The 25,374-nt window shown below is 32.2% G+C and overlaps 3 protein-coding genes across 10 annotated transcripts in view; 1 reads left to right on the top strand and 2 right to left on the bottom strand.

Annotated features, from left to right (window-relative positions):
• LOC106064539 (haloacid dehalogenase-like hydrolase domain-containing protein 2) overlaps positions 1 to 12,694 on the top strand; it is a 17,790-nt gene extending 5,096 nt beyond the window's left edge. For 3 of the 5 annotated variants that reach the window (XM_056017364.1, XM_056017361.1, XM_056017365.1), the window contains exons 3-8: positions 1,831 to 2,042; positions 3,384 to 3,468; positions 5,206 to 5,288; positions 7,189 to 7,322; positions 7,630 to 7,693; positions 8,593 to 12,694. In XM_056017364.1, coding sequence (XP_055873339.1) covers positions 1,831 to 2,042; positions 3,384 to 3,468; positions 5,206 to 5,288; positions 7,189 to 7,322; positions 7,630 to 7,693; positions 8,593 to 8,711 — 697 coding nt within the window. In that variant the 3' untranslated portion in view covers positions 8,712 to 12,694. Of the gene's footprint in view, positions 1 to 1,830; positions 2,043 to 3,383; positions 3,469 to 5,205; positions 5,289 to 7,188; positions 7,323 to 7,629; positions 7,694 to 8,078; positions 8,272 to 8,300 lie in introns of those variants that run through there. The other 2 variants (XM_056017366.1, XM_056017363.1) reach the window with 2 other exon arrangements.
• The window catches only part of LOC106062649 (uncharacterized), a 54,271-nt gene continuing 33,121 nt past the window's right edge, over positions 4,225 to 25,374 (bottom strand). The window contains exon 4 of the mRNA XM_056017373.1: positions 4,225 to 4,481. Coding sequence (XP_055873348.1) covers positions 4,476 to 4,481 — 6 coding nt within the window. The 3' untranslated portion in view covers positions 4,225 to 4,475. The remainder of the gene's footprint in view (positions 4,482 to 25,374) is intronic.
• Positions 9,389 to 25,374, bottom strand: LOC106064540 (mitogen-activated protein kinase kinase kinase 2-like). Of its 4 annotated transcripts, none has more exons than XM_056017355.1 (12): positions 25,265 to 25,374; positions 20,891 to 21,060; positions 19,583 to 19,696; positions 18,481 to 18,616; positions 16,884 to 17,064; positions 16,543 to 16,766; positions 15,453 to 15,616; positions 13,664 to 13,783; positions 13,117 to 13,258; positions 12,023 to 12,236; positions 10,836 to 11,062; positions 9,389 to 9,551 (listed from the first exon to the last, which is right to left on the bottom strand). In XM_056017355.1, the coding sequence occupies exons 1-12, from the start codon at positions 25,281 to 25,283 to the stop codon at positions 9,544 to 9,546; spliced, it is 1,719 nt and encodes a 572-aa protein (XP_055873330.1). In that variant the 5' UTR covers positions 25,284 to 25,374; the 3' UTR covers positions 9,389 to 9,543. The 4 variants fall into 4 exon arrangements, with proteins under 4 accessions (XP_055873330.1, XP_055873332.1, XP_055873331.1 ...); XM_056017357.1 differs by lacking the exon at positions 25,265 to 25,374 and adding an exon at positions 21,520 to 21,541; XM_056017356.1 differs by lacking the exon at positions 25,265 to 25,374 and adding an exon at positions 21,310 to 21,343.

Below are 25,374 nucleotides of genomic sequence, written 5' to 3'. Positions count from 1 at the left end.
TAATAAAAAGAAGTCACAGAGGAAGATCGGAGGACAGGATCTTTCCAGGCACTGAAACCACCTGTGGAGGCAGCACTGATGTGGAGAGGCTTTCTCTAACAACAAAACCAGAACACGAGGTGAGTGCGGTGACTCTTAAAAGATGCTTCTTTTATGGAAATAACCCACATCAACATTTTAGATGTCCAGCCCGTGACGCTAGATGCAACTTGTGGGGTAAGAGGGGTAATTTCCAGAAAGTCTATAAATCGACAAGAGAGACATCCAAAGCTATAACCTCAGTCATCGTAAAAGCAGGTGATAAGATGTCATGGACTACTACCGTTGGATCTTCTTGGGCATCGACACCAGCATCCAACCTTACTAAATCTACTATTTCTATACCCGTCAATGGAGTACCCTTGAAGGCTCTCATAGATAAGGGACGCAGTGAAAGGTATATATCTTCTTCAATTGCTTAAAGGTACAAATGGTTATTAGAAACATCCAGAAACAGAATCTACATGGCCTCTACACATATTTTTGCTAAAATAAAGTACAAAGATGAACAATACAAAAGTGTGAAGCTCTCACTACTGGATGGACTAGTATCTGATGTAATCTTAGGGCTAGATTTCATCAGCCAGCACGAAAAACTAATGATCCCATTTGAGGGAAAATGATGGAAGCAGCACGAGTTGAAGCCCCACACCTCTTCGCGAATCTTGCTCCTGGCTGCCACCCCATAGCCACTAAATCTAAAAAATATTCTATGCCTGACTCCAAATTCATTCAAACTGAAATCAAGAGACTATTATCTGACAAATTATTGAGCCTTCCATGTCCCTGTGGTGAGCCCAAATAATTGTAACAATGAATGAAAGACACAAAAAAAAATGTTGTGTGGACTTTAATATTGTCCAAAAAATGAAAGAAAATAATAATGGAAAAAAAAATCAACACAGTATGTACTTATGAAATATTTATTTAAAAACCTGGGAATCTGGGAGGTTTTCCATGTTGCTTTTAGGCGCTCAGTAAACACAACTCTGCTCAAGTCGGGTTTCGAACCTTGAGCCCCCTTCATAAGTAGCCAAACCAAGCTCAAGCGTACTTAACCTCTTGACCACGCAAAAATGGGTTGCGTCAATACAATCATACAAATCATTGCATACTGTCTCTCTTGTTTCTTTAGTTTTCTGTATGCATTCCTTTTTTAGAAAGTAGGTCAATACTGCAACTATTGGCTGTTTAATAAAGCTGACATAATTATATTAGCAATGCTAAATAACACAATTTAACTTTTTTTTACATACTACAAGCCAGTGCATCTTCACAATCACTGACCAGGGGCACAGTATACACTTGATACAATAGCACTACCAAGTGCTCAACAAATTGATGCAGATGTAAAAAGAAAACTGCTTTGTAATTCAAATTGTCATATTAAGTCTCAACTTGTTACAAGTAATGATTGAAATCAATCATTTATTACAATAAAGTAATTTGACAGATTTTATTAATTAGGCCTACATATTTCTTGTAATTATCATTAAGGTACCCAAAAAATATTATCATGCTGACTTTAGTTGATCATCCCATTTTTGCAATCTGGCTGGCTAAATTGCTAAATGCCCAACCTTTTCACACATTGGATAATTGTCCATTCATGAAATGGCCTGCCAGTTCATGTAGTGGCCAATATTGGGTTTGGTCATAACATGTATTTATTGTTTGTGATAACAGCCATGCAGTCCGATTTAAGGTGTTATACAAATGATATATATTTAAATGCAAAGTTTCCAATGTATATCTTCATGACTTTTAAAATCCTTATTCTGTTTTATCCAGATTGCAAGCTAGAAGTGAAATCCAAATAAAATTTGTTACAAACACAACAAAAGAAAGTAAATGCTTCCTTTTGAATAGACTGACACAGATTGGTTTTAAAGTTCAAGAATCTGAAATTTATTCATCATTATCTGCAGCTAGAAAACTTATTGATGAAAAACAACTGAGACCATTTTTCTTAATTGACAAAAGAGCTCTTGAAGATTTTGAAGGTAAAAAAATTTATGAAGTTCAATATAATTCTCATCCTGCATATTTTGCTTCAACGAAATAGCCTTGATGTTCTGCTTCTTGGAATGTAAGTTACTGAAAGAATTTGTCATGTATGAGATTTTCCATTATGTTGTAACCTGGGCAACAAGTTTCTAGCTTTCATTGTTGCCCTTTATGCTTTGTACATTTTGTCATTTGTGGGAATGTTTTATAAACTTTATAATAATTATTTAAAAGATTAATAGATCTCTTTTGGTCATACAATTTTCCTTTTAATTTCTTCAATTGACAATGAGATTGACCATTTTGAGATGACTTTGAGATTGACCATTCTGAGATGACTTTTCATTGGTGATTTGTTCAAAGCAGTAGCTGTAAGTTTGACCAAAGCAATTGGTCTGGTAGGCTTGCTTCATTTTTTTCAATAATTTTTTCCATTGTTCACCATAATTTTGTCACCATGTGTAGAGTTTGTGTATGGCTGGCTGATTGTGTCAGTGTCATGTTTCTGAGCATGAATCAAATTCCATTCCTTTTCCTCTTGCAGGAGGTTTGGACTAGGATGTAATAATCTTCATTTCTGAAAGAACATTTGAACCTTGTATCAAAAGTAAACATTGAGAGATGGGGAGCTAGAGCTGTAAACCAAAAGGATGACTGTGTGTGCGTGTGTGTACATGTTAACAAAGTAGCACATTGCCTAATGATAATTCACATTCCATGTCACTGTGACAGTAAAACATTTGAAAGCTTATGCTAAAATACACTCATTTGAATTTTACTCTTTTAAGAAAAATAAAATTCTGAGTTAGAAATAAAGTTATTTATCTATTTTAAAACAAAGATGATTTCCTTTTTTTAAAATATTGTTTACATTGTGAGTAGTTAAAACATTCTCATAACTGTTTCTGAATATATTGGTTACTGTTTATATCAGCTTTAGGAAGTAATAGCTTCTGTTAATAAAAGTATTATCTGCTATGTGTAAGAGCTCAGCGAAGTATATCAGCTTATAAAATATTCTTTTAGAAAATTAATTAACTGATAAGAAAACCTGTAAAGCAAATATGTTGAAAATGAAATATTAAGTAAATATAAATAAAGAAATTAAAAAAAAATTCTACATGATAAAGTAATGTGAAATATAGTATCAGTAATATCGGTAATACTAAACTATTATTATCTTTTCTTAAATGACAAACACTTTTGCAATTACACTATAAATTAGGTCCACAGTGAACATTATGACCCCTGGTTAGGAACCACTACAATAAATGTTATAAATAGGACATACGTTTGGTAAATGATTTCATCAGGTGTTTTCACTTTCCTTATTTCAGGTGTGCCAACCCATGATCCTAATGCTGTAGTGGTTGGTCTAGCTCCAGATGAATTTCATTATGAGAATATGAACAAGGCCATGAGGTATTTGAATGTGTTTTTTTTTCTATTTTATATATAATATAACAACTAGCTGAACCTTTCCAAGATATTTTTTCTACTTCATTACTAAACCATGAGATACCACCTGTGTGGAAGTCATCTATAATTGTACCTGTGCCAAAGGTTTCCAAACCGAAGGAAATGAATGACTATAGACCTGTTTCACTTACTTCCATTGTGTCTAAATGTTTAGAAAAATTGGTTAAAATGTTTCTTTTGAATGATCTTTGTAATAAGTTAGACCCTTTACAATTTGCTTACCAAAAGGGTAAAGGTGTAGACGATGCCATCCTAAATATTTTAAACTGTGTCTACAGACATCTGGACTTACCGAACACTTATGTAAGATTGTTCTTTGTTGATTTCTCATCAGCTTTTAACACTATACAACTTCATTTACTCATTGAAAAAATGAAAGTGTTGCAGATTAGTCCATACATAATACTATGGGCTAATGAATTTTTGACCCATAGAGCTCAGAGGGTTAGGGTAAACAATGTTATATCTAATGAACGCATAGTTAACACAGGGGCGCCCCAGGGGGCTGTGACATCGCCATTGTGGTTCATTTTGTACACCAATGATTTTCGATCCGATAGTTCTTGTAGCTCCTTCACAAAATTCGCTGATGATGCGGCTCTTCTTGCCCTGCTCTCAGAGAGCTCAGACGTAAATGAGTATTTCAAAGAATTAGAACACATTGAGGAATACTGTAAGATAATTTTTTATTATTAAATGTAAAAAAAACCCAAAGAAATGATAATCGATTTTCGCAGGGACAAGAAGGAAAATGATATTGTTTCTGTAGCTGGAGAGACTATTGAAATTGTGCAAACCTTTAAATACCTTGGTACTATCCTAGACAATAAACTAAATTTTACTGCAAATACTGATTATATCAGCAAAAAAGGGCAGCAAAGATTACGACTACTAAGAAAACTGTCCTCGTTTAATGTTAGCGAAAAGGCCTTGGCTATGTTTTATCACGCTCACATCTGCAATATTTTCAGTTTCAATATCACTGCCTGGTATGCAATCTGAGCATTAAAAATAGGAATAAACTTAATAGAATCCTCAATGCTGCTGGCATAATCATTGGCAACAAACAAACCCCATTTGGGCAGTTGTTTGAGACAAACATCTATAAAAAAGCTAACAAGATCCTCGAAATAAAGAATAACCCTTTGTGTCAGGATTTTGTGATTTTACCATCACAAAAGAGATACAAGACACCGATAGCAAAGACAAATAGACACAAACACTCTTTTGTTCCCCTGGCAATCAAATTATTAAATAAGAACAATCTGGTATAAACTTTGTCACATGTAAATTATGAGTGAGTCTGGTGTGAATGTACACTTTGGTTTCTTATAGTTATAATGTTTTTTGTTTGGTGTAATGCACAAATTGTAAGACAAATTTCCTTACGGATAATAAAGATTATTATTATTATTATAAATATATGGACCATTTACAAACTTAACATTGAAATTAAATGGAAAAATAATCATTAAGATTTCTAAAATTTATTTTGACTTTTTGAAATACTGGTATATAATTTATCTTGGCTATGTATATGAATAAAGGAAAGAAAAAGTTGAACTAAACATTAGGCATACCTTTTTCATATTTAATCTTTTGAGTCAAAAATGTTAGTCACATACTCTCAAATGTATACAAGCCACTATTGTGTATAGTTTTTTTTTATTTATTTCAAAGGTTGCTTCATAATGGAGCTCAACTAATAGCTATACATAAAGCCAGGTACTACAAGAGAAGTGATGGCTTAGCACTGGGACCAGGTCAGATTTACTTTTTAGTTAAACTAATTTTTTAAAATGCTATTCTAACTAAAATCCATTTTATAATAGAATATGTTGTTGATTCAGTTTAATCCAGATGTCTGTATGCCTGGTTACTTACTGAGCGCCTAAAGGCAGCACGGAAAACCAACTCCTAGATACCCCCTCCCCCCCACTGGTCCACAAATGAGATTGGACCAAAGTGCTCTGAGCATGCTATAAGCTTGAAAGTAGCGCTATATAAAAGCTATAATAATAATACTTTATGAATGCTTCAACTTATTTAGACCATTAGCTTCATTTCAGTCACAATTATCTAATATATATAATTGAATGTAAGGCGTATTTATATATGTATGTATGTATTTCCCAAATATAAATGAAAACTATTTGAACAATATTGATAATAATTTGCAAAAATGTTCCTTAGATCATGGTGGAGACCATAGTTTAATTCCCCTCACTACTGGGTGTCCTTAAAAAAAACAACCCTAAATTCATCTATATTAAAGAACAAAACTTTTAACAAATCGGGTAAACCTGTTTTCACAGTATTTATATATGAATATGTCAGCTGAACGGTTAAACCTATTTTCACACTCTACTTTTATTTTCATTGCAAAATATAAATGTGAAGGGAACATTCACCATGTTTGACATAGATCTAAATCCAGTCCACTAGTTCAGTAATGCCCCAACTATGGCCTGCCTGCCTCGGGTCATATTTGGCTAGTTTTTAATATATTACCTATTACCTAAATTTTCTTATATTACCTTCTCAAATATCTTTTATTGGTAATTTCACAATCTTAAGGGGGATCCTGTTTTACTGCAATATGTAGTTAAATGTTGTGCAATTCAACTTCATCAGTTGCAATGGTGTGTTGCATGTGGTTTTGCATGTACTTCTATATCTATTATTCCTTTACAGTATGAATATTTTCAGCACATTGAAAATGGAATTTAATGCTACAAAGTATTTATAATCTGTTCAGTAGCACATTACTTTAAATCATGTTTTTTTACTCTATCAACTCCAACACCCATAACATTTATGTTTGAAAAAATATTGAACACTTGCTCTCATGTAACTTTTGGTTCCAACAGTTTTAGTCAACTGAAGTTGTCAATGTTGATACAACTTGTTGTACTCATTTGTCATTGCCATGTTCATGGCACTCAATCTTAATTTCCTAAAATTGTTAAAATCAAATCAAAGTAATTTAATATTAATTTATTAGGATTGCTACCTCATCAGGTCTTCCCTATCACCCCTACCATGTTGCAAGACAATGGCTTAGCCTGATTCAGAAGAGGCAAAATATGTAGGCTAGCCCTGATTTTCATTAGTCAAATATTGCACTCATCGTTAATCTTCAAACTCTAAGAAAGTGTATTTTCTTCACTTTTTTCACAGAAATACTTTTTTTCTTTTTGTTCTTTCTGTGTTTTATATTTTTATCAATCAATGTTTTTTTTTTTATTGAAGTAAAGTTCAACAAAAAGAGCTACTAACAAATTGTGTTTATTGGAACATAGTTGAAGAAAGTTGATGGGGGGGGGGGGGGGGTTAACATCCTGAGCTAACTGCACCAAATGACACTGACAAGAGTGATGCCACTGTCTGGGAGGTTTCCATGCTGTTCTTAGGTGATCAGTTAATTCAGCTCTACTATTGAGGGAGCTCTATTTCAAATTCTTATTCCAGAACAATTATAAGAGTCTTATCATTGACAATGTGTTGTCCTGTTTTCTTTTAAGTGAAAATAACACCAAATAATTAAAAAGTATTTTCATATTTAATGTTTTTTATTACAGCCTTGTTGTAGATATTTTTTTTTCTTATTTTTGGACTATTTATTACAAGTTCCTGTTGTAAGTATTTTTTTTTCTACTGCAGGACCATTTGTTACAGCCTTGGAGTATGCTTCTGATTTAAAAGCTGAGATTGTAGGCAAACCTTCTGCAGATTTTTTCTTATCTTCTATAACTGATATCAGCTGTCAACCTTCACAATGCATCATGATTGGAGATGTGAGTGATATTTTAGTTCATTAGCTCAGCCTAATCATATTACTTAAAATGATGACATTAGTCATATTTATTAATAAAATGACATCCATGTTTGTATAATTATTTTTTTTTTTTCTGTTGTGATTGTGGTAAAATTATATAATTTAGAATACTTTAATGTATTTCTTTGATATTATAGAATATTTCTGATTTAAACCGTGTTACAGTGCTTTCAACACCAATTAAACTCAACAGAACTGTAAAATTTAATTATGATGGATTTTCAAATTATTAAGCCACATGATAATTATTTTGTTCTTTATCTTAGGATGCTAAAGATGACATTGAAGGGGCTCAATCTGTAGGAATGAAAGGTATTTTGGTTCAGACAGGTGTGTAATATTGTGTAATATAAATTATATCTGTCTATTGTCTAGTTGTGAACTAATATTTGTTGTTATACCTACATATTTTGGATGTGGTGGCCAAGTGGTGGATCACTTGCTTTCAGAACCAATGGGTCTCAGGTGAAGACTGTGATTTTGGGATTATAGAACATCCCTAAGTCCACCCAACTATAATGGGGACCTGACATTAATTCAGAAAGTAAAGAAAGTTGGTTGTGCTGGCCACATTAACTTTTACATCATCTTCACTATAGATCACAAGGTCTGAAGTAGTTTTTTTGTTTTGTAACTCCATATTATCTCTCTACTGTCACTCTACTGAAATTTACTTCTGGCATGTTTCTTGAAATCCTGTTCATTATTATAATAGGTAAATACAGAGAAAATGATGAGAAGAGAATTAATCCACAACCTTTCAAAGTTGTCCAGAATTTCTCTCAAGCTGTTGATGTCATTTTAGAAATGTTACATTGATGAAAATTACTAATAGGCAATTGGTTATTCGTTTTGTACATATAAGAAATTACTATTCCTGTGTAAAATAAAAAATATGTGAAATTTTATTTTTGCTTTTATGTTGTCGTCATTGCAGGGTACTGAAAATGAATGGTATAAAGATTTGTAAACCTGTCGGGTATATTTGAGTATGACAACAAATAGACATGAATAAATTCATTGTTTTACAAAACCTTAAATGTCATCATGTAGATTATAGTTCTAATCTATATTTCTAAAAATGGGCTAGGTCATTTTCATGAATTGTACAAACCCAATTTTCTTAGTCCACATATTCATATTGTATGAAAGTCTGATAATTTATGGCTAAAAACAAAATAGTGTGGCACAAAATTAATTTTAGACTCTTTCTTCATTTTTTTTTTCAGTTGCTCTGTCTAATGGCTTTCTCTGGACATACCATACAATACTTGAAACAATAATCATTCAAAACTTTGTTCATTTAGTGAACAGTTACCAGTTGTTCCATATGTTCTATTTAGACTAAGACAGCAACTAATAATAGTGATCTTCATTGGAAATGTGATTAAATTAAACTTTCATTTTATAGGGTAGAATCAGTCAAGATACTTTATTAGTTAGTTATTACAATTCTAGAGCTTGTGGAAGTATGCAGCAAATTCAATAATTTTTTTCAACGTTTTTTTTTTCCATATATTAATAACACAATATAGAAGGACTTAGATAATAATGAACAAATAGATGCCATTTTAGTAGGTTATTGTAAGGCATTTATCCTCCATATCCACTTTGAATGCCCCTCCCTAATCCACCTTAGGCAGACCCTACTTCCACTACAGCCCAACATAACCAACACCCTGTACGGCAGTGCTGAACAATTGAAGAAAACAGCACACTTTTTTTCCTTGGCACAGTCTGCAAAAGAGCTCACAGCTCAGCAGCAATAAAGCTGGCTAGAAGAAGAAGAAGAAGTAAGGCATTTGATCAAGTTCACCACCATAGTGATACAGAATTTGGCACAAAGATATAGGCACATTTCTTATTGTATATGCTAGGACAAATTCCTACTTGCGCTTCTTATTCCCTAGTGTCATTAGAGCATAGAATGGGTTGACTGAATCAGTCAGGAAAACCAATGACTTGGTAGAATTTAAGTCTTTAATTAACATGCCCAATTATATCAACATAAGGATACCTGTTGGATGTAATAATAATAAAATCTTTATTGTCCATATGGAAATATGTAATTTATCTTCTGTAATTTATAAGATAAGATAATTTATAAATAAGCATTAGAAACTACAAATATAGTTTTATTTTGAGCTCTTTTTATTGAATGCTTCCATTTAGGATCCACGTTACTTTTCTGAAACAAAAGAAACAATCTTTCATTAAAAAAGAAACAAAAGTGAATATACATCATGCATGTGCTATGTTTATTGTACTGTTACAAATGAACTAGCTTCTGGCAGAGGGCACCATGTGAACCCAGTGGTTGACAGGTCAGCTTGTGTTCTCTGGAATGTACGTGTATAAACAAGACATCCTGTAGATAGTTCAAGTTGGTCAAGTGATCTTTCTAAATTGAAATGTGACAGATGCTGTATGGTTCTGCCATATACTAGAAGCTTGTTTAGACCTTATCTAAGACAGAGAGAGAATGTGCAAAACAGTTGTAAAGGTTGTCTACAGTGCGAGACATTAGAAGAGAGATGTGTATGACTCAATGCAAGTTAACTGGAGTGGAGTAGACTCGGTACAGTTGAGAATAAAGTTGAGTACGACTTGGAACAGTTGAACTTCAGCATGATACAGTTGACAAGAGTAGAGTACTAAGAAGTGCATTAAAATGCAGTCAGTCAGGATTGTTTGATTGTTACATAAGCTGAATATGTTAATGATACCTTTGAAAAAAGAGATATATCACAAAAAATATATAAAATACTTTTCTACAAAATAATAAGTGAAATTGCATCCATTATTTTAAGTTAACTCTTTCTCTCCGTAATTATTTACCACATTCTGGTGGAATCAACATTGGTATCATCAGTTAGGAGAGAAAGAGTTAACCATATTTTTGCAATACCATACAGGTCTGTTTTATCAGTGGACCTTACCTTTTAGAGACTAATTCGCAATACACAATTACTGAAGTTCCTCTCTTGGTCTTTCTATTTTTATGCGTTTGCTATATTGCATGTTAGAAGAGTCCCCTTTGATATGAGTAAAGTTTTTAAAAAAGTTGCTTGAGTCTGAATTTAAACTTGAGTCTCAATGATGGAAGGCCAACATGTTTTGCCATTGAGATATTCAAGTACTTATAAAAATAGAAGTCTATTGCTAATTTAATATTTTTACAAATGACCTGATTCTCTCCAATATTGTGATCATTGTCACAAGTAGCCTGTCAGTGATTTATACATTTTCCATACAAAACAAAATTTATTTTTTTTTAATTACATTCGACTTATGGATTACCTAATTGGTTAATTTTTTTTTTATTGATTCATGTGTTGTCATCGACAATGAATAAATGTGCAAAACTTCAACTTGATTAGAAAATTGGAAAAGGGGAAAATAACTTAAAATATTTTGAACTAACAAATCAGAGTGACTTGATACAAGTTTGGTAAAAATATTGAATAAATACCTTTCAAGAAGGTGCTTGTGTTCAAAAGCTGTGTAGCAGATAGTCGAGAGTCTGGATTATGTTCTAAGGTCACTTTTAAAAAGTCTATCAAACTTTTTGAGGCTGTATCCGGAAGAGAATACTCTGGGCGATGTCCAGTTATTAACTTGAACACAACCTGATGGGGCTCTAGGTTCTGAAAAGGAGCTGAGCCAGTCACCATCTGAACTAGTGTGCATCCAACACTCCTGTAGAAAAACACAGACTATCAAAGCAAGAATCAAACAAACAAAGAGGAATTTTAGACTGCATACAGGTTCAGTTTAGGTGAATAGGGTAATTTAAAAACAAGACAATCCATATTCCATTCTAAATTCTGCAATGTTTTTAAAATCAAATGGCACAAACAAATTATTTGGCTTTCTAAAACATTAAATAGAAGTTAAATTGAAAAAAATTGAAAGACAATTTGTAACTATGTCCTAACCAGGAATCAAGGGGGACACCACCAATCATTCACTGAAATTTCATTCACCAACAAATTGTTCATGACTATTTGTTCAACCAAAATTTTGTTAATCCAACAATTCATTCAACTGACATATTGCTCACTGACAACTGGCTCATAGACAAACTTGTTCACCAACAACTTATTCACTGACAGGTTTATGACAAATCATTCACTAACAATTCATTCACCAACAAATTGTTCAGCGTCGAATAGGTCACGGATAGTAACATATTGTTAAAGTAGAAGATGCGATCTCACAACAAGCTTGCTGAACAATTTAAATGGACCATCATTTAACTATTGACAACATTTTTACTTTCACCCTAAAGGCTCTTTCTTACACTCATGTCCATCATGTACTCTTATAGCCCCAACCCTTTGTGCTTATCATTCTTCATTGCGATCAAGATGTTAAATTAACATATCTAATAGCTAATGCTCCACTGACAAGGATTTCTCTGTGCTGTAAAGAATTAAGCAAAGAATCTGGATCTGTTTAAAGATTCTGCAATGTTTGAGATATTCTTGGTTTGGATCCCTCTGTTATTTTTAATCCTGGGTAGCTGCACTTCCTAACACTTTGTATTCTTATAATTTCTGTTTCAGGATTGTTCATCACCAGTAGCTAAAAGTAAACATTTTTTTATTAGTTTTTCCTTACTTTTTTTAGTTAATGGTTTGAATGAAATCTTTTTACCATATATCCACTTTATTGTTGTACTTATTGTCTCCACTTTCATTCATGACTTCTTTAATCAATTCTGGTGCCATCCAGTTGACTGTACCTACACATCCAATGTCACTGTCATCTTTTAGTAAAGTTCTGGCTTGGGAATCATGTCGGAAAGTTTTAGAAACACTGATGCCTCCAAGTTTAACACTGATTTCACTTTCCATTAAAATGTGTTTGCCTTGACATAAAAAACACATCATTTATATAGAGACTTTTAACTGTTATCAATATATTGACAATGATAGTACTAAATTGAGTTATTTTTTTACCTCGCTAGTGCAAATTATTTTTGAATGTAAAGAAAAGTTGTCATCTTGCAGAAAATAAACACTGCCTCCAACGAAATGTTTAATGAATTGAAGAATTTGATTTACCAGAGGATAATTTGAACAATAGTACAAAAGCTAAATGTTATCTATATTTACATTGCATAACTTATCTAGATTTATATTGCATAACTGTTCTACACAATAGAAAATAAAACTCTAGTAAAATGAATAATAGTTATAATCCTAAGGGTTGCTACAGCTAAGAGTCACACGTAATAAATTGTGACAGCTATGTATATTTTATCTAGAAATACATACAAGTACATATTTAACTGAAATTAAAGACAATTCAGAATTTAAAAAAAAACACAAAAGACCTAAATACTTAGATCTTTAGCTCATAGGCAGTAAAAAATATATAGTCCTTATAAATGGATTAACAGTGTTTTTAAAGAATAATTAGTAGGCCCCCATGTTAATAAAAATAATAATATTGATGATGATATTTTTTAGCTTGCATAGTGCACTTTCGTTTAAATTGCAGTTAACCTTTGTTTTAGATTTTAAGAAACACAATTAAGCTAGTATTGAATTATAAATATTTAAAAAAAATCATGCCTCAATCACTATTTGAGGTCAAGACCTTAAATTTGCACCCAAGCAATTCAAGTCATAATAAAATCAATTCAAGGGAGTTTATGTAATAAATAATAATAAAAATATCTAACAGATAGCTAACTTGTATTATAGTACTGGTATCTAAAAAAAGAAATATAAAATTTAGCTTACCAGTAATATCTTTATGTATGATATTGTTTTCATGTAAATATTGAACACCTTCTAGTAACTGTCTTGTGTATAATGCAGCTTGATCTTCAGGGATAAAACCCTTTTGTTGACCTCGTGAACCCAAATAGTCTTCCAGTGATCCCTGTTGATTATTGTCAACTTCATAAATCAACATCTTGATTTTTATGTCAAAGAAATATTATGGATTTTTTTTTTAGCAATAAATTGCTGTTTGACATTTATTGAATATATTTTGATGGCTCAATGTTCTTGATTTTTTCATAAATTATGTTGTTATTCATGATTGTCAATACAAAAAAGTTTTTCTATGTGAGCAAGATTTATTTGCAACTGTATTCAATAGTTTGAACAATTAAAAGGAAACCTAAATCAAACACTGCCAACAACAGTTATGTCTGCACTGGGTGTTGCAAATTATGTAGGTCACAGCTGGGACTGTACAGCCATGTGAAATCTTAAACTCAAAAGAAAATTCTGATTATTTATTTACATACAATTGTTAAGAAAAAAGATATTACTGACTTACCATTGGCATATAACTCATACAGATTGACAGAACATTGTTGGACTCAGAAAACCCATAAAACTTAACAATTCTCTGGTGGTTGACATTTTTTAGAATTTTTTCTTCATTGCGAAATAATTGCTGGAAGTAAAGTTTATTTAACAAATTTTAAATTATCTTAAATTAGAATAAAATTGAATTTCTGTAAACCAAATTAGAATTCGATAATTACACAGAAAGTCTTCAACAAAAAATATACTTTCTGACAAACATCTTACCAATATTTGATTAATGCTTATTTCTGTAAAAATATAGAAATTATGTGTTTGTAATAGGCAACAGAAATTGTATGTTACAAGAAGCTATAATGTGAAATAGAATTATACAAATGATTTTTTATTATGGTTCATGAGTTAACATTATAGTCATTCTTTGGTACTGCCAGGATAGATAGTTACTAAACGGATACTAAATTATATTTTCCGTTCCTTTAACACTAAGGAATTTATTGTAATAATTTGACTATCTACATTGGAAATAAAAAAATCTTCTTAACTCTTTCTCTCTGTAATTATTTCCATGATCCGATTAAATTATTCATTTTTTCATTTATAGTTCATTTCCTTGTTATGATTAAACTTCAATTACTTTGTCATCAGAAAATATTTTATTTGGTAAAGAATGAAATAGGAATGCATGCTCTTTTTATATCACACAAATTATTGTTTATAAAGCCAAAAAATAGTTGTGCTATAATCAACAATGGTATCGTCAATTAGGAGAGAAAGAGTTAAGTATGTCATCACTCTTAATGCTGAAAAAAAAACAAATTATGACCAATAGCCAACAGGGCTTTAAAAGAGGCATCAGTATTGGAGGTGAAAAGCTGACTAGTGTTAACAGTTTCAAATACCTCGGATCTATTGTCTCCAATGAGAGAACAAAACCCGAACTACTGGCCCGAATAGCACAGTCCACAGCAGCCCTTTCAAAACTGAAAATAATTTGGAAAGACAAGGGCTTGGCCCTCAGCACTAAAATCAGACCATTGCGCTCCCTGGTCATGGCCACATTTTTATATGCATGTGAGTCTTGGACGCTGACTGCAGAGCTAGAGAGGAGGATCCTAGCAATGGAATTGAGATGCTACAGAAGGATCCTAGGCAACACTATCAAAGACCGTATCACAAACCAAGAGATCAGAGACAGGGTTACTGCAGCGATCAGACCCCATGATGACCTGCTAACTATTGTAAAGAAATGCAAGCTTAAAATATATGGCCATATTACAAGATCCTTGGGGCTTGCAAAGACCTTCCTTCTGGGAACAGTACCAGGAAAAAGAATAGGAGGCAGACAGAGAAAGCGATGGGAGGACAACATAAAAGAATGGACGGGCCTACCATTGATAGAGGTTTTAAACAAGACAAAAGACAGGGAGGAATGGAGAAAGATGGTCGACAAATCTTGCTTGGTGCCCTAACGGTTTAACAGTTTAAGGGATAGGTAAAGGTAAAAGGTAAATGAAAAAATAATTATTTAAAATACAAACAAGAATAATGTAAGCTTCGCTTTAAGAATTAATAAAGATATATAGTGATGCAAAGATCTTTACTTCTTTATTCATTTAATATACCTAGTTATATATAACTATATGAAAAAAAAACAGTACTGGTAACAAATAAAATTACTTTTAAACTTTACAAACAAGATTTAGCTCCATTCAAAATATACTTTTTTTTAGGCTGTGTTGTATACCACTAGCAGTATGATAAAAGTAAAGAATTTTAAAAGAGGTTAACAGTTTTACCATAATCATTTCTCTTTCAACTGGCCGCATGCTAATTTCTTTCACAGCAAATTCTTTCTGTGGATTCATAGGATCTTGGGCTAAGAATACTTTGCCAAATGTACCTATTCCAACTTGCTTAATTTTGATCCATTGTTTTGGGATAACAGATGAAAGACATTGTTCTAAAGAGAAAAAAAAAAAAAAAAAGCAGATTTTTAATTGTCTTAAATTTAAAGTAATTTTTTTTAAATTTAACTAAATCAACTGCAAAAATCTGTGTTCAAATATAATTGTTAGTTTTATAGCATAACATAAGGATTAGACTTGGGTAATGAAAATTATACATATTTTTTTAAAATGCTAAATCCACAGATTGAAATATCCAAAATATTTTTTAATAGTCACATATTTAGGTGTGATGCTCAAATTTATTTTGCATCTAGCAATGTGTTTAACTAAGGATGGGTGCGAGCTAAGCATTGGGATACCTTGAACAAATGTTTTGTAAAAATAATTCACTGTTCAGCAGGATAAAAATCTATTCCAAAGAATGTTTGAAGGAAGTGTAGAAAATTATGTTATATCTATAAACGTCTTTTTGGGCAGCTAAAGGTCAGATATCAGACAGTAGTTATCATTCATTGTTTATTGTCTGATTTAATTAATTACCGGTAGCTATTTGTCAGTAATTAATCAAACAATTTATACAAGTGAATTTAAAGTTTGATTATCCTTGGATTATTCATTTTCTGTGATTGAGCTTGAAGATATTTTCATTCAGTGATTAAGTTTGAGAATATGTTCATTCCATGATTGAGTTTGAAAATATGTTAATTCAGTGATTGAATTTGAAGATGAGTTAATTCAGTGTGGGTGAATAAAGAGAAAGTTACAACTTGAATGGTAAATATTGAAGCTCTCAAAACACTAAAAACTCACAACATTAGTATACGTATACAATGTAGTAAACATTATCTAGCACAAAAATATAACAATTATTTGAGTTTAGAAGTTACTTATAAATGAAAGTTTCTTTTTAGGAAAAATGGTAGTTCAATAAATAACCACAAAAACAAAATAAAACATTGAAAGTGATGTTTGCGCTTACCAACAACAAAGTCATGCTTTAAAAGGTCATCAGATGTAGGGCGTTGTTTGGGGTCAACCTTAAAAATTTTCTTCAAAAAATCTTTGAGTTCTTCAGATGAATTGCTGGGCAGGTCATACTCTGGCTGTTTCCCATTGCCTATTTTAATTAGAGCTTGGAAGTTTGTGAGTTTAGGAAATGGTGGATTTCCAGTAATCATTTCAACAACTGTGCAGCCTATACTCCTGAGAATAAAATAATTTCTTTATTTTGTAGTCAATTTTTCGTACGGTACCTGTACTTAAGCTAGGAAGAACAGAATTTATAGCATTAAGAAATATCATATTTTATTACAGCTTTACCATATGTCTGCTTTTAAATCATAGCTTCCATTAGTTACACTAGTTATATTCACAACTTCTGGTGCCATCCACTTATAAGTACCCACACTACTTCGAGCATTTGTATTTTCATTGATCATTTTGGATAGACCAAAGTCTGTTAGTTTTATATTCCTTTCATCTTCCAACAGAATATTTTTACCTAAAAGATAAGAAAGTATACAGATTCATAGATATTATATTAGCAACATTTTTGTGTATTAACAAATATTTTATAGTCTATTTTATTATTAGTGTTTCTTAAGATTTCTAAACAAGCTTAATGACATCAAACGAATTTTCTGAGCTATTTTTAGCCATACCAGAAAATAGTAGAATACATTAATAAATGTCATATGAATTAAAATGTTCAATGTCGTATGAACTATTTATCTGAAATATCTGTAATTTGTAAGAATGTAAATGAAATTCAATGCTAGGAGTCAAGTAATAATAAGTGTCAAGGTTGTTTTTATTTATATAAACAATGAACAAAATGCATTTGATAGACAACACAAATTTTTCAATAGAAATAAAAAATAACCAAGGGATGTAAAAGAAGTATGGATTCTTTCCTATCTATTGGAGAAGCTAATTTTAGAGAGGGCATAAATACAAGGGAAGACAATTAGCATTATCAGTCAAGAAGCTGCAAGCTTCATGTTGTCTACTTTTGTCGGTTTATTATTGAATTTAAATTATCTGGTGTTCAAGTTAGTTGTCAACTAGATGAAAAACCAATTAGTTTGGTTTTTACATCTTTTACGGAACTTCCCACATATATATATATATATATATAAAAGTATTTCTTGTACCAGGCAAGTATCTGACAAAACAAGAATCAATTAAAAAAAATAACCAATTAATTAATTACCAACTTTCAATTTATCAATACTCTTGGCATCGAACAAGGTTCTTAGTGAACGTCTAGGAGGTAAAAGGAGCCTGTGTACAAAATTTAATGCGGATCCATATGACAGTTGCTGAGATTTCTTGATCAGTCAGTATGATTTTTGGGTAGGCCTGTTTAAAATAGATTCTCGTGCTGTGTTCTCATGTATATTGTCCCTCTCATGTCATAATTTCAAGCTGGACTATCTCATGATACATTCATATTGTACTTTCTTATAGTTAACACTTAGTCTCTATAGCTATACTTTCATATTCTATTTTAAAAGGTACTTCAACACTGAACTATTACACAGTACTTCCTGATATCAATAAGTAGCCTAATGTTACTCTTACTCTGTACTCTAACACTAAACACTACCTTTTGGCATATGTTAATGTTACACAATACATTTAAACAATTTACAAAATTATATTATTAGACATTTACACTGTACATTTACTTCATACCCTCAGCTTGTACTTTATAATATCATAAGAAATACCAATTTTTACCAAGTTCTAAGAATGACCTTTTTCTACCACAGCAGTTTCAAATTATACTATCATTCTCATTAAATGATCACAATCAAACTTCAAACAGTACTTATGAAAATAATTTCACAATATATTTATACATGAATAACAAACAATTGTCACAAACAGCACTCTCCCACTTCAGTACACAAACCTTTGATGTCCCTGTGAATGATTGGTGGTTTCTGATGATGTAAATATGAAACACCTTCTAGAACTTGCCTTGTGAAGATTTTTGTTTCCCACTCAGAAAGACTCTGCTTGCTTGAAATTAAATTAGCTAAACTACCCTGGCAGGAAAAAGAAAAAATGCCTTTTAATATTAAGAAACCAAAAAATGTTTCATATCTGACTTTTTTTTTCATAGAATAATGTTAAAGAACTAAAAAGTATTGTAAGATATGCAATAAATCACAATGACTAGTACTTAAAGATAATATTTATTTGAATCCAAATGTGGCACATTATGATATTTACTTTTTTAATTGGTTTGAGGTCATATAAGATCATTAAAAAAATTTAGTGCTATTAAGATATATAACTGTGTAAAATGTATATTTTTATGTAATATTAAAAAAGTACAAGCTGAGAGTACAAAGTAAATATACAGAATAAATGTTTTCAATTTTCTGTACATCTTCCTGTGAGATTGTTACTTTCACAAGTTATTATCAAAGTTGGCAAATAGTAACATTTCTTAAAAAACATATCCTTTTAATTAAACAAATATAACAAGTTTTCTTTAAAACATAGTATTTTTATTTTACTTGTATTAATTTTTTATCCCTACATATTTTGTAAAACTTAACATCAACAAGCCCAAAATAGATTTTAAATGTTTGATCCTCACAAAAAGTCAATAAACTAAAATTTCTAAAATATATTTGTGTTTTATATTCTAATTTAAAAAATATAATGTATGGCTTTAATTTTTTGTTCTTAGCTCATCAAAAAAGTATAAAATAGGCCTTCATAAAGTATTCAGGTTTTAAACAAAAATGTTATAACAACAAAGACAATATAGATAAGCTGTAAGTGTAATGACTGCTAATATTATTAGATCTAGATGTGATGTTTGGTTTCAACTATATACAATGCAATCATAAATATCAAAATAAATTTACAAAAAAAAACAACAAATAAAACACTATTTAATCACAAGAAATTTACATAGTGGTGAAAGTCAAACATTAGGCCACATACAAAATACCATACTGAAATGGGAAACATACAGTGGGCAGAGTGCATGAATTTACCTTTTTCATGTAACCCATAAATATATACAATACATTGTCTCTTTCATCTGATCCATAAAATGGTACAATGCGAATGTGATTCAAACTTCTTAAAATTTCTATTTCAGAGAAATTCTGTGAAAAAATAAACAACATACAAATAATCATTCTATAATAAGAAGCACTGATTAAAAGCATGACTTCAATTAGGACAAAACTGACACTTCACCTTACCTACACCGTTTTTTTTATATATTTTTAGATGGATGGATTTATTTTGATTTACCAAAACTATACAGCATGTACTGTAATAATAGTATTTATTAGATGCCATCCAGTTTGGTCAGATTTAAAAAGATGATGCTTGTACATTACAATAGCATCTTACATTAGACAAGAAATGTTGTGCAGAAAAAAAGATAAAATTGACAAATATAGTAATGTCATGAGTAATGTTTTTTTTAATAGTTTTCCTATTCTTTTGTGAGTGGAGCTTGATTTTGAGATTTTATATTTGATACCCCAAGATGCTCAATCTTTTTTTGGCTTAAGTAACATTGAGCATTAGATTTTTGCCATTCTAAATATGCTTTTACCAATATAAACAAGCCAATGGCTGTTTTTTTTTTTAAAGATTTTGTTCATCCCTACTGAAATGACTTAATAGTAAGACGCGAAGAAGCTGGGTTTAATTGGATATTTCTTTATTGATGGGACTTTACATTTACAAGCTAGTACAGAAATAGGTTAGAAGCGAATAACTATGAGAGACTGCTTGTAGTGAATCTTGATGACGTCGACTGTGCCTTTATTTCTATAATAAAGTGTTGTTTATTTTGTATATTCTCTTGGTGATTGGTAATTTAAGAACATGCAAATAAAATCTCAAGTAAACACATTGTATATTATATATATATATATATATATATATATATTTATAGCTTTTATATAGCGCTACTTTCATGCTTATAGCATGCTCAGAGCGCTTTGGTCCAATCTCATTTGTGGACCAGTGGGGGGAGGGGGTATCTAGGAGTTGGTTTTCTGTGCTGCCTTTAAGCGCTCAATAAACACAACTCTGCCCGAGTCAGTGTCGAACCTCGAGCCCCTTTTTAGGTAGCCAAGCCATGCCAAGTTCAAGTGCCTCTCGACCACGCTTCCCACAACACTTCCATCACTCTAGACTATCAACCACCCAACACTACCATGATTTTAAAATATTTCTTTTGCCAAGTGAAAGTATGAAAATCTATCTCTGGAAATAAACAATATGCTATAATATAAGAACAAATATATTAAATAGAGTTGTATGAAAAATATTTTTTTTACAGACTGTCTGTCCTTTTTAGCTTTAGTAATGGGAATTTCCTTGACAATAAACTTTTCATCTTCTGGATGTCCAGGGTCCTTGACCATGTAGACACTTGCAAAGCTCCCCTTTTCAATAAATCTTCCTAGTTCCCATTTTCTTGGAATTTGAGGAGCCAAAGAAGACTTGGCTGGTTAAGAAGTGAATAACATAAAAAGACTTTAAGAATAAGCATTTAGGTTTGTATGTTAAAAAAAAAAGCATTTATGCATGGTAAATGTAAAAAAAATTAAAATAAATTATGTTTGGTATATTAAAAAACAACAACACATATTTGATATACCGGTAAGTAAAAAAAAATAATTTTTGATTTATGTAAAAAGCAAACATTTATGTTTGGTATGTAATTTCTTAATTGATTTTATTTTGAGATACTTACCACTAGTTAAGACAAGCATGTCATGCTCAGATAACACTTAAAGGGAATGATCTTCATCTACTTGTATTCCTATACAAAACTTATTTTTTTTAAATCCATATCTTATTTAGGTAGATTTTCAGTAAGTTTTGTAAGACTCACTGCCTACTTTCATTTTACTGGAAGTATTTGTGAATCATTTTAAAAAATATATCCAATATATATGCTTACCAAACATAAATTCTTGTTTTCTGATGGTTCTAAAAAATGCCTGTGCATTCCAGACATTGTAGGTGCATTGTCATATCCATGATCAATGACTTAACATGACTTTAAAACTTAATTCTAGTTGCCAATGTTTTCCACTTACTAAAGCCTGATGCATATTCTTCATACATCTCTCGATTTTTGAAACATATTTTGGACTTTATTTCAAATTAGTCGACAATAAAAACAATACAATTTCTTGTCCTTATAAGAGTCAATCATCTGCATTAGGGAGCATGATATAGAATCAATATTTTGATAGCTGGCGCACCTTTCATGTCGTTCTTATTTTTTTTTAAATATGTTACTGGCATGTACTGGGATTAAAAAAATTGCACTGACTCGTAGCATTTGCCTTTGCTAAAGCTGGTTTAAAGTCAATGTCTAAAATAAATGCCTTACTTTGCATTACAACATTATTTCTCTAAATCTCAATAGCTTCTTGCTGACTTTCTAATTCTATGCAATTTACATTAATGGTATGTAAGATGTGAAGATAAACACTGACTATTGACTGGGCTTCTGATATAACAGTACTGTTACGGTTGGATCGGCTTTAGGGCAAGAGTGTGAGGTCGACGTGTTGCGCGAATCCGCCGTACTTTAATCAAACGTTTTCAGCACTTAGTTCCGTCCTCCTCCCTCCAAAATAACCTGCCCAGTGTGCAGCCGAACATTCCGGGCTCACATAGGTCTCACTAACCACATGAGGAGGCACAAAACCCCAGTGCAAAGCCATCAGCCCTCTGGATGATGAAAGTGGTCATCACTGAACCATGATGGACGAACTATATATATATATATATATATGCTATATATTGTTACTTTACAAGCCACCATTTCTTAAAAAAAAAATATGTGTTCATATCAATGCAGCTAGTAGTAGTATATAGCTGAATGAACGGTTTTACGTAATATAAAAGTATGGTTTAATAATAAAATCTCAATAAAATATATACAAAATAGTCTGTCGATATACTTATTTATCAATTTCGTATAAACATGGTTAGGCATCTAGCCATTGAGACTTTCAAAAACAATTTCTGCATTGCTTGGCTTCCCAACCGATGGTCCCGGGTTCAAATCCTGGTGAAGATTTGAAGTTTTACTTTCGGGATCTTCAGCTGGTTTGAGTACCTGACATTAGTTGGGGAAAAGTAAAGGACATTGGTCATTGTGCTGGCCAAATAACACCCTAGTTAACCGTGGCCACAGAAACAGATGACCTTTACATCATCTGCCCCATAGACAACTAGGTCTGAAAACAAAACTTAACTTTACTTAAGTAGGCTATATCTACAAGATCTAGATTCTAGATCTATAAATCTAGTAGATTTACCTATAAGTGTTTCCCAAACTTTTGACCTATGTGTACCCCTTTTATAATTTCTGTAACGCTAAGTATCCCTTCCCCCCCCCCCCCTTTTTTTTCTATGTAATAGAATCTATGTGTTGAGATTAGTTGAGATGACAAATCATATAATATGGTTCCCTGGTTAATTTTAATCTGAGATTCTGTTCCACGTCTAATAGTCTGTTCCTTTTTTTCTTTTGACTTTATGTTATTTAGAAATGCTGAAAAAGCAACTTCTTATAAATATGAAGTTGGGAAAGACACATGGGCGTAGCCGGGGGGGGTGCAATGAAATCCAGGAGGGGGGGTCAGAATTTAGTGACTGATTTTTTTTTTGCTTTGATTCTGTTAATTTTAGGTGAGATTTTAATACTAAACCATCACTTGCCCCAGCGCAGCCAAGGAGGCTTTGAGTTTAAACCCCCCTATCAGGGGTTTTGCAGTCAAAACCCCCTGTTCTATAAAACAAAACCAAAAAAAAATAATGCAAAAGACAAGCCCCAAATTCCAAGAGCATAGCTAAGGAAGATTTTGATTTTAACCCCCCCTCCGAAATTTACAATACCCCCCCCTCTTCAATATAAGACTATCCAAACATCAGTCACCATGTTCTATGAGCGTAGCAAGAAGGGTTTTGTGTTTAAAACCCCCCTCCACGTGGTTTAGAGCTAAAAACCACCTATTCAATATAAGAAAGCAAAATACTCAAAATTCTATGAGCTTAGCCAAGAGAGGGTTTTGTGTTTAACCCCCCCCCTCCATGGGGTTTAGAGCTTAAAACCACCTCTTCAACATAAAAAAGCAAATTACACACTCAAAATTCTATGAGCATAGCCAAAGATTTTTGAGTTTAAACCCCCTTTCGGTGGGGTTTGAAGCTAAAAAATAACATTTCAATATTTAAAAAAAGCAAATTACGCACTCAAAATGCTATAACCGTGGCCAAAGGGGTTTTTGAGTTTAAATTCCCCTCTAGCGGGGGTTGAAGCTAAAAAATACCTCTTCAATATAAAAAAAGTAAATTACAAATTTAAAAATCTATGAGCATAGCCAAAGGGGTTTTGAGTTTAAATCCCCCTTCAGTGGGGCTTGAAGCTATAAAAATACCCTTTCCATATAAAAAAAAAAAGCAAATTACACACTCAAAATTCTATGAGCGTAGCCAAGCCAAGAAGGGTTTTGAGTTTTAACCCCCTCCTCCAGAGGGCTTTTTTAAAAAAGTTTAAAACACTCCTGATGGTTTTGAGTTTAAATTCCCCCATACAGAGAGTTTTGAGGTTGAAAACCTCTCTCTTCAATTTTATTCTAAAGCAAACTGCAGTCATCAAATTCTATGAGCTTAGCTAAGGGGGTTTTGAATTTAAAAAAAAAAACTCCACAGATTTTTTAGATTAAAACCCCCAATAAAACGAAGAGACTTCCTTTTTGATATAAAATCTAAAGCAAACTACAGTCAACTAATTCCAAGAGCGTAGCCAAGGGAGGTTACAAGTTTCTACCTGTAGCTGGGCTCCATTAATAAAGTGCAGTGAATAGTCATCTGCAGAGATTGAAAAAAGACTAAATGTGGCTCAACAAAGAAGGCTAAGATGGATTTTAGGAGTCATTTGTAGAGATGGGTTTCAATCAAGAAAATTATATGCCGAACTGGAAGTCGGCCCCTTAGTAAGGTTGTGACAGAGCGTCGCATGAGTTTTGCGGGACATATTCTAGGCTCCGACAAAATTAATTCGTCTTAATAAAGAGTTGATATTACATGGAGGCCATTATGAGGAAAGCGCAAACAGGGATATCCTAGTACATCCTGGCACCACACTTTCATGGAGGTCCTCAGAGAAGGTAGGTAGAGGCTTCAGACATTGCCAGTGACAGATTTTTGTGGAAGCAGATTGCCGCCCAATGCGCCGAACGATGCGGGAGGATCTAAGTCAGTAAGAATAGCACATAAGGTTTTTGAAATAAAACTTTTTAACAGCAGGGCAATGCACTTAAAAATACCTCAGAATATGCATTTTGTTGGCTTTTAATACCGGAAATAGTGCTTGGAGGCGGGGCTCTGCCCGGCGCTGGGGGATCTCACAGTGCTCCCCCAGATTCCCTTGCTGGCAATGGCGGGGAGTCTAAAATAATTTCCCACTAACACCGGTAGAACTTATTCGAGGGTACGATAAATAAATGAAGGGTTAGAATGTAATAAAGATTAATTATTTACACACACACACACATCTTTTTTTTTTTGCAAAAAAAGGGAAGGGGAGAAAAATACCCCACTCCCTCACCCCGAAAAAAGACCCTGCCTACGTTCTAGATAAATAATTTTTTAATAAAAAAAGGTTGACTACCAAATTATACTACCATTTTCAGCTAAATCCATTTGACATTAGATCCAATTCTTAGATTGAAATGTTATAAATCCCGAATATTATCGACGGGTCATTTCGGAAATCCCCAATTACAGACAGGTA

The sequence above is a fragment of the Biomphalaria glabrata genome, chromosome 18 (genome assembly GCF_947242115.1).
Source record: "Biomphalaria glabrata chromosome 18, xgBioGlab47.1, whole genome shotgun sequence".
Lineage (NCBI taxonomy): Eukaryota > Metazoa > Mollusca > Gastropoda > Planorbidae > Biomphalaria > Biomphalaria glabrata.
This window is presented reverse-complemented; position numbering and strand designations above follow the sequence as displayed.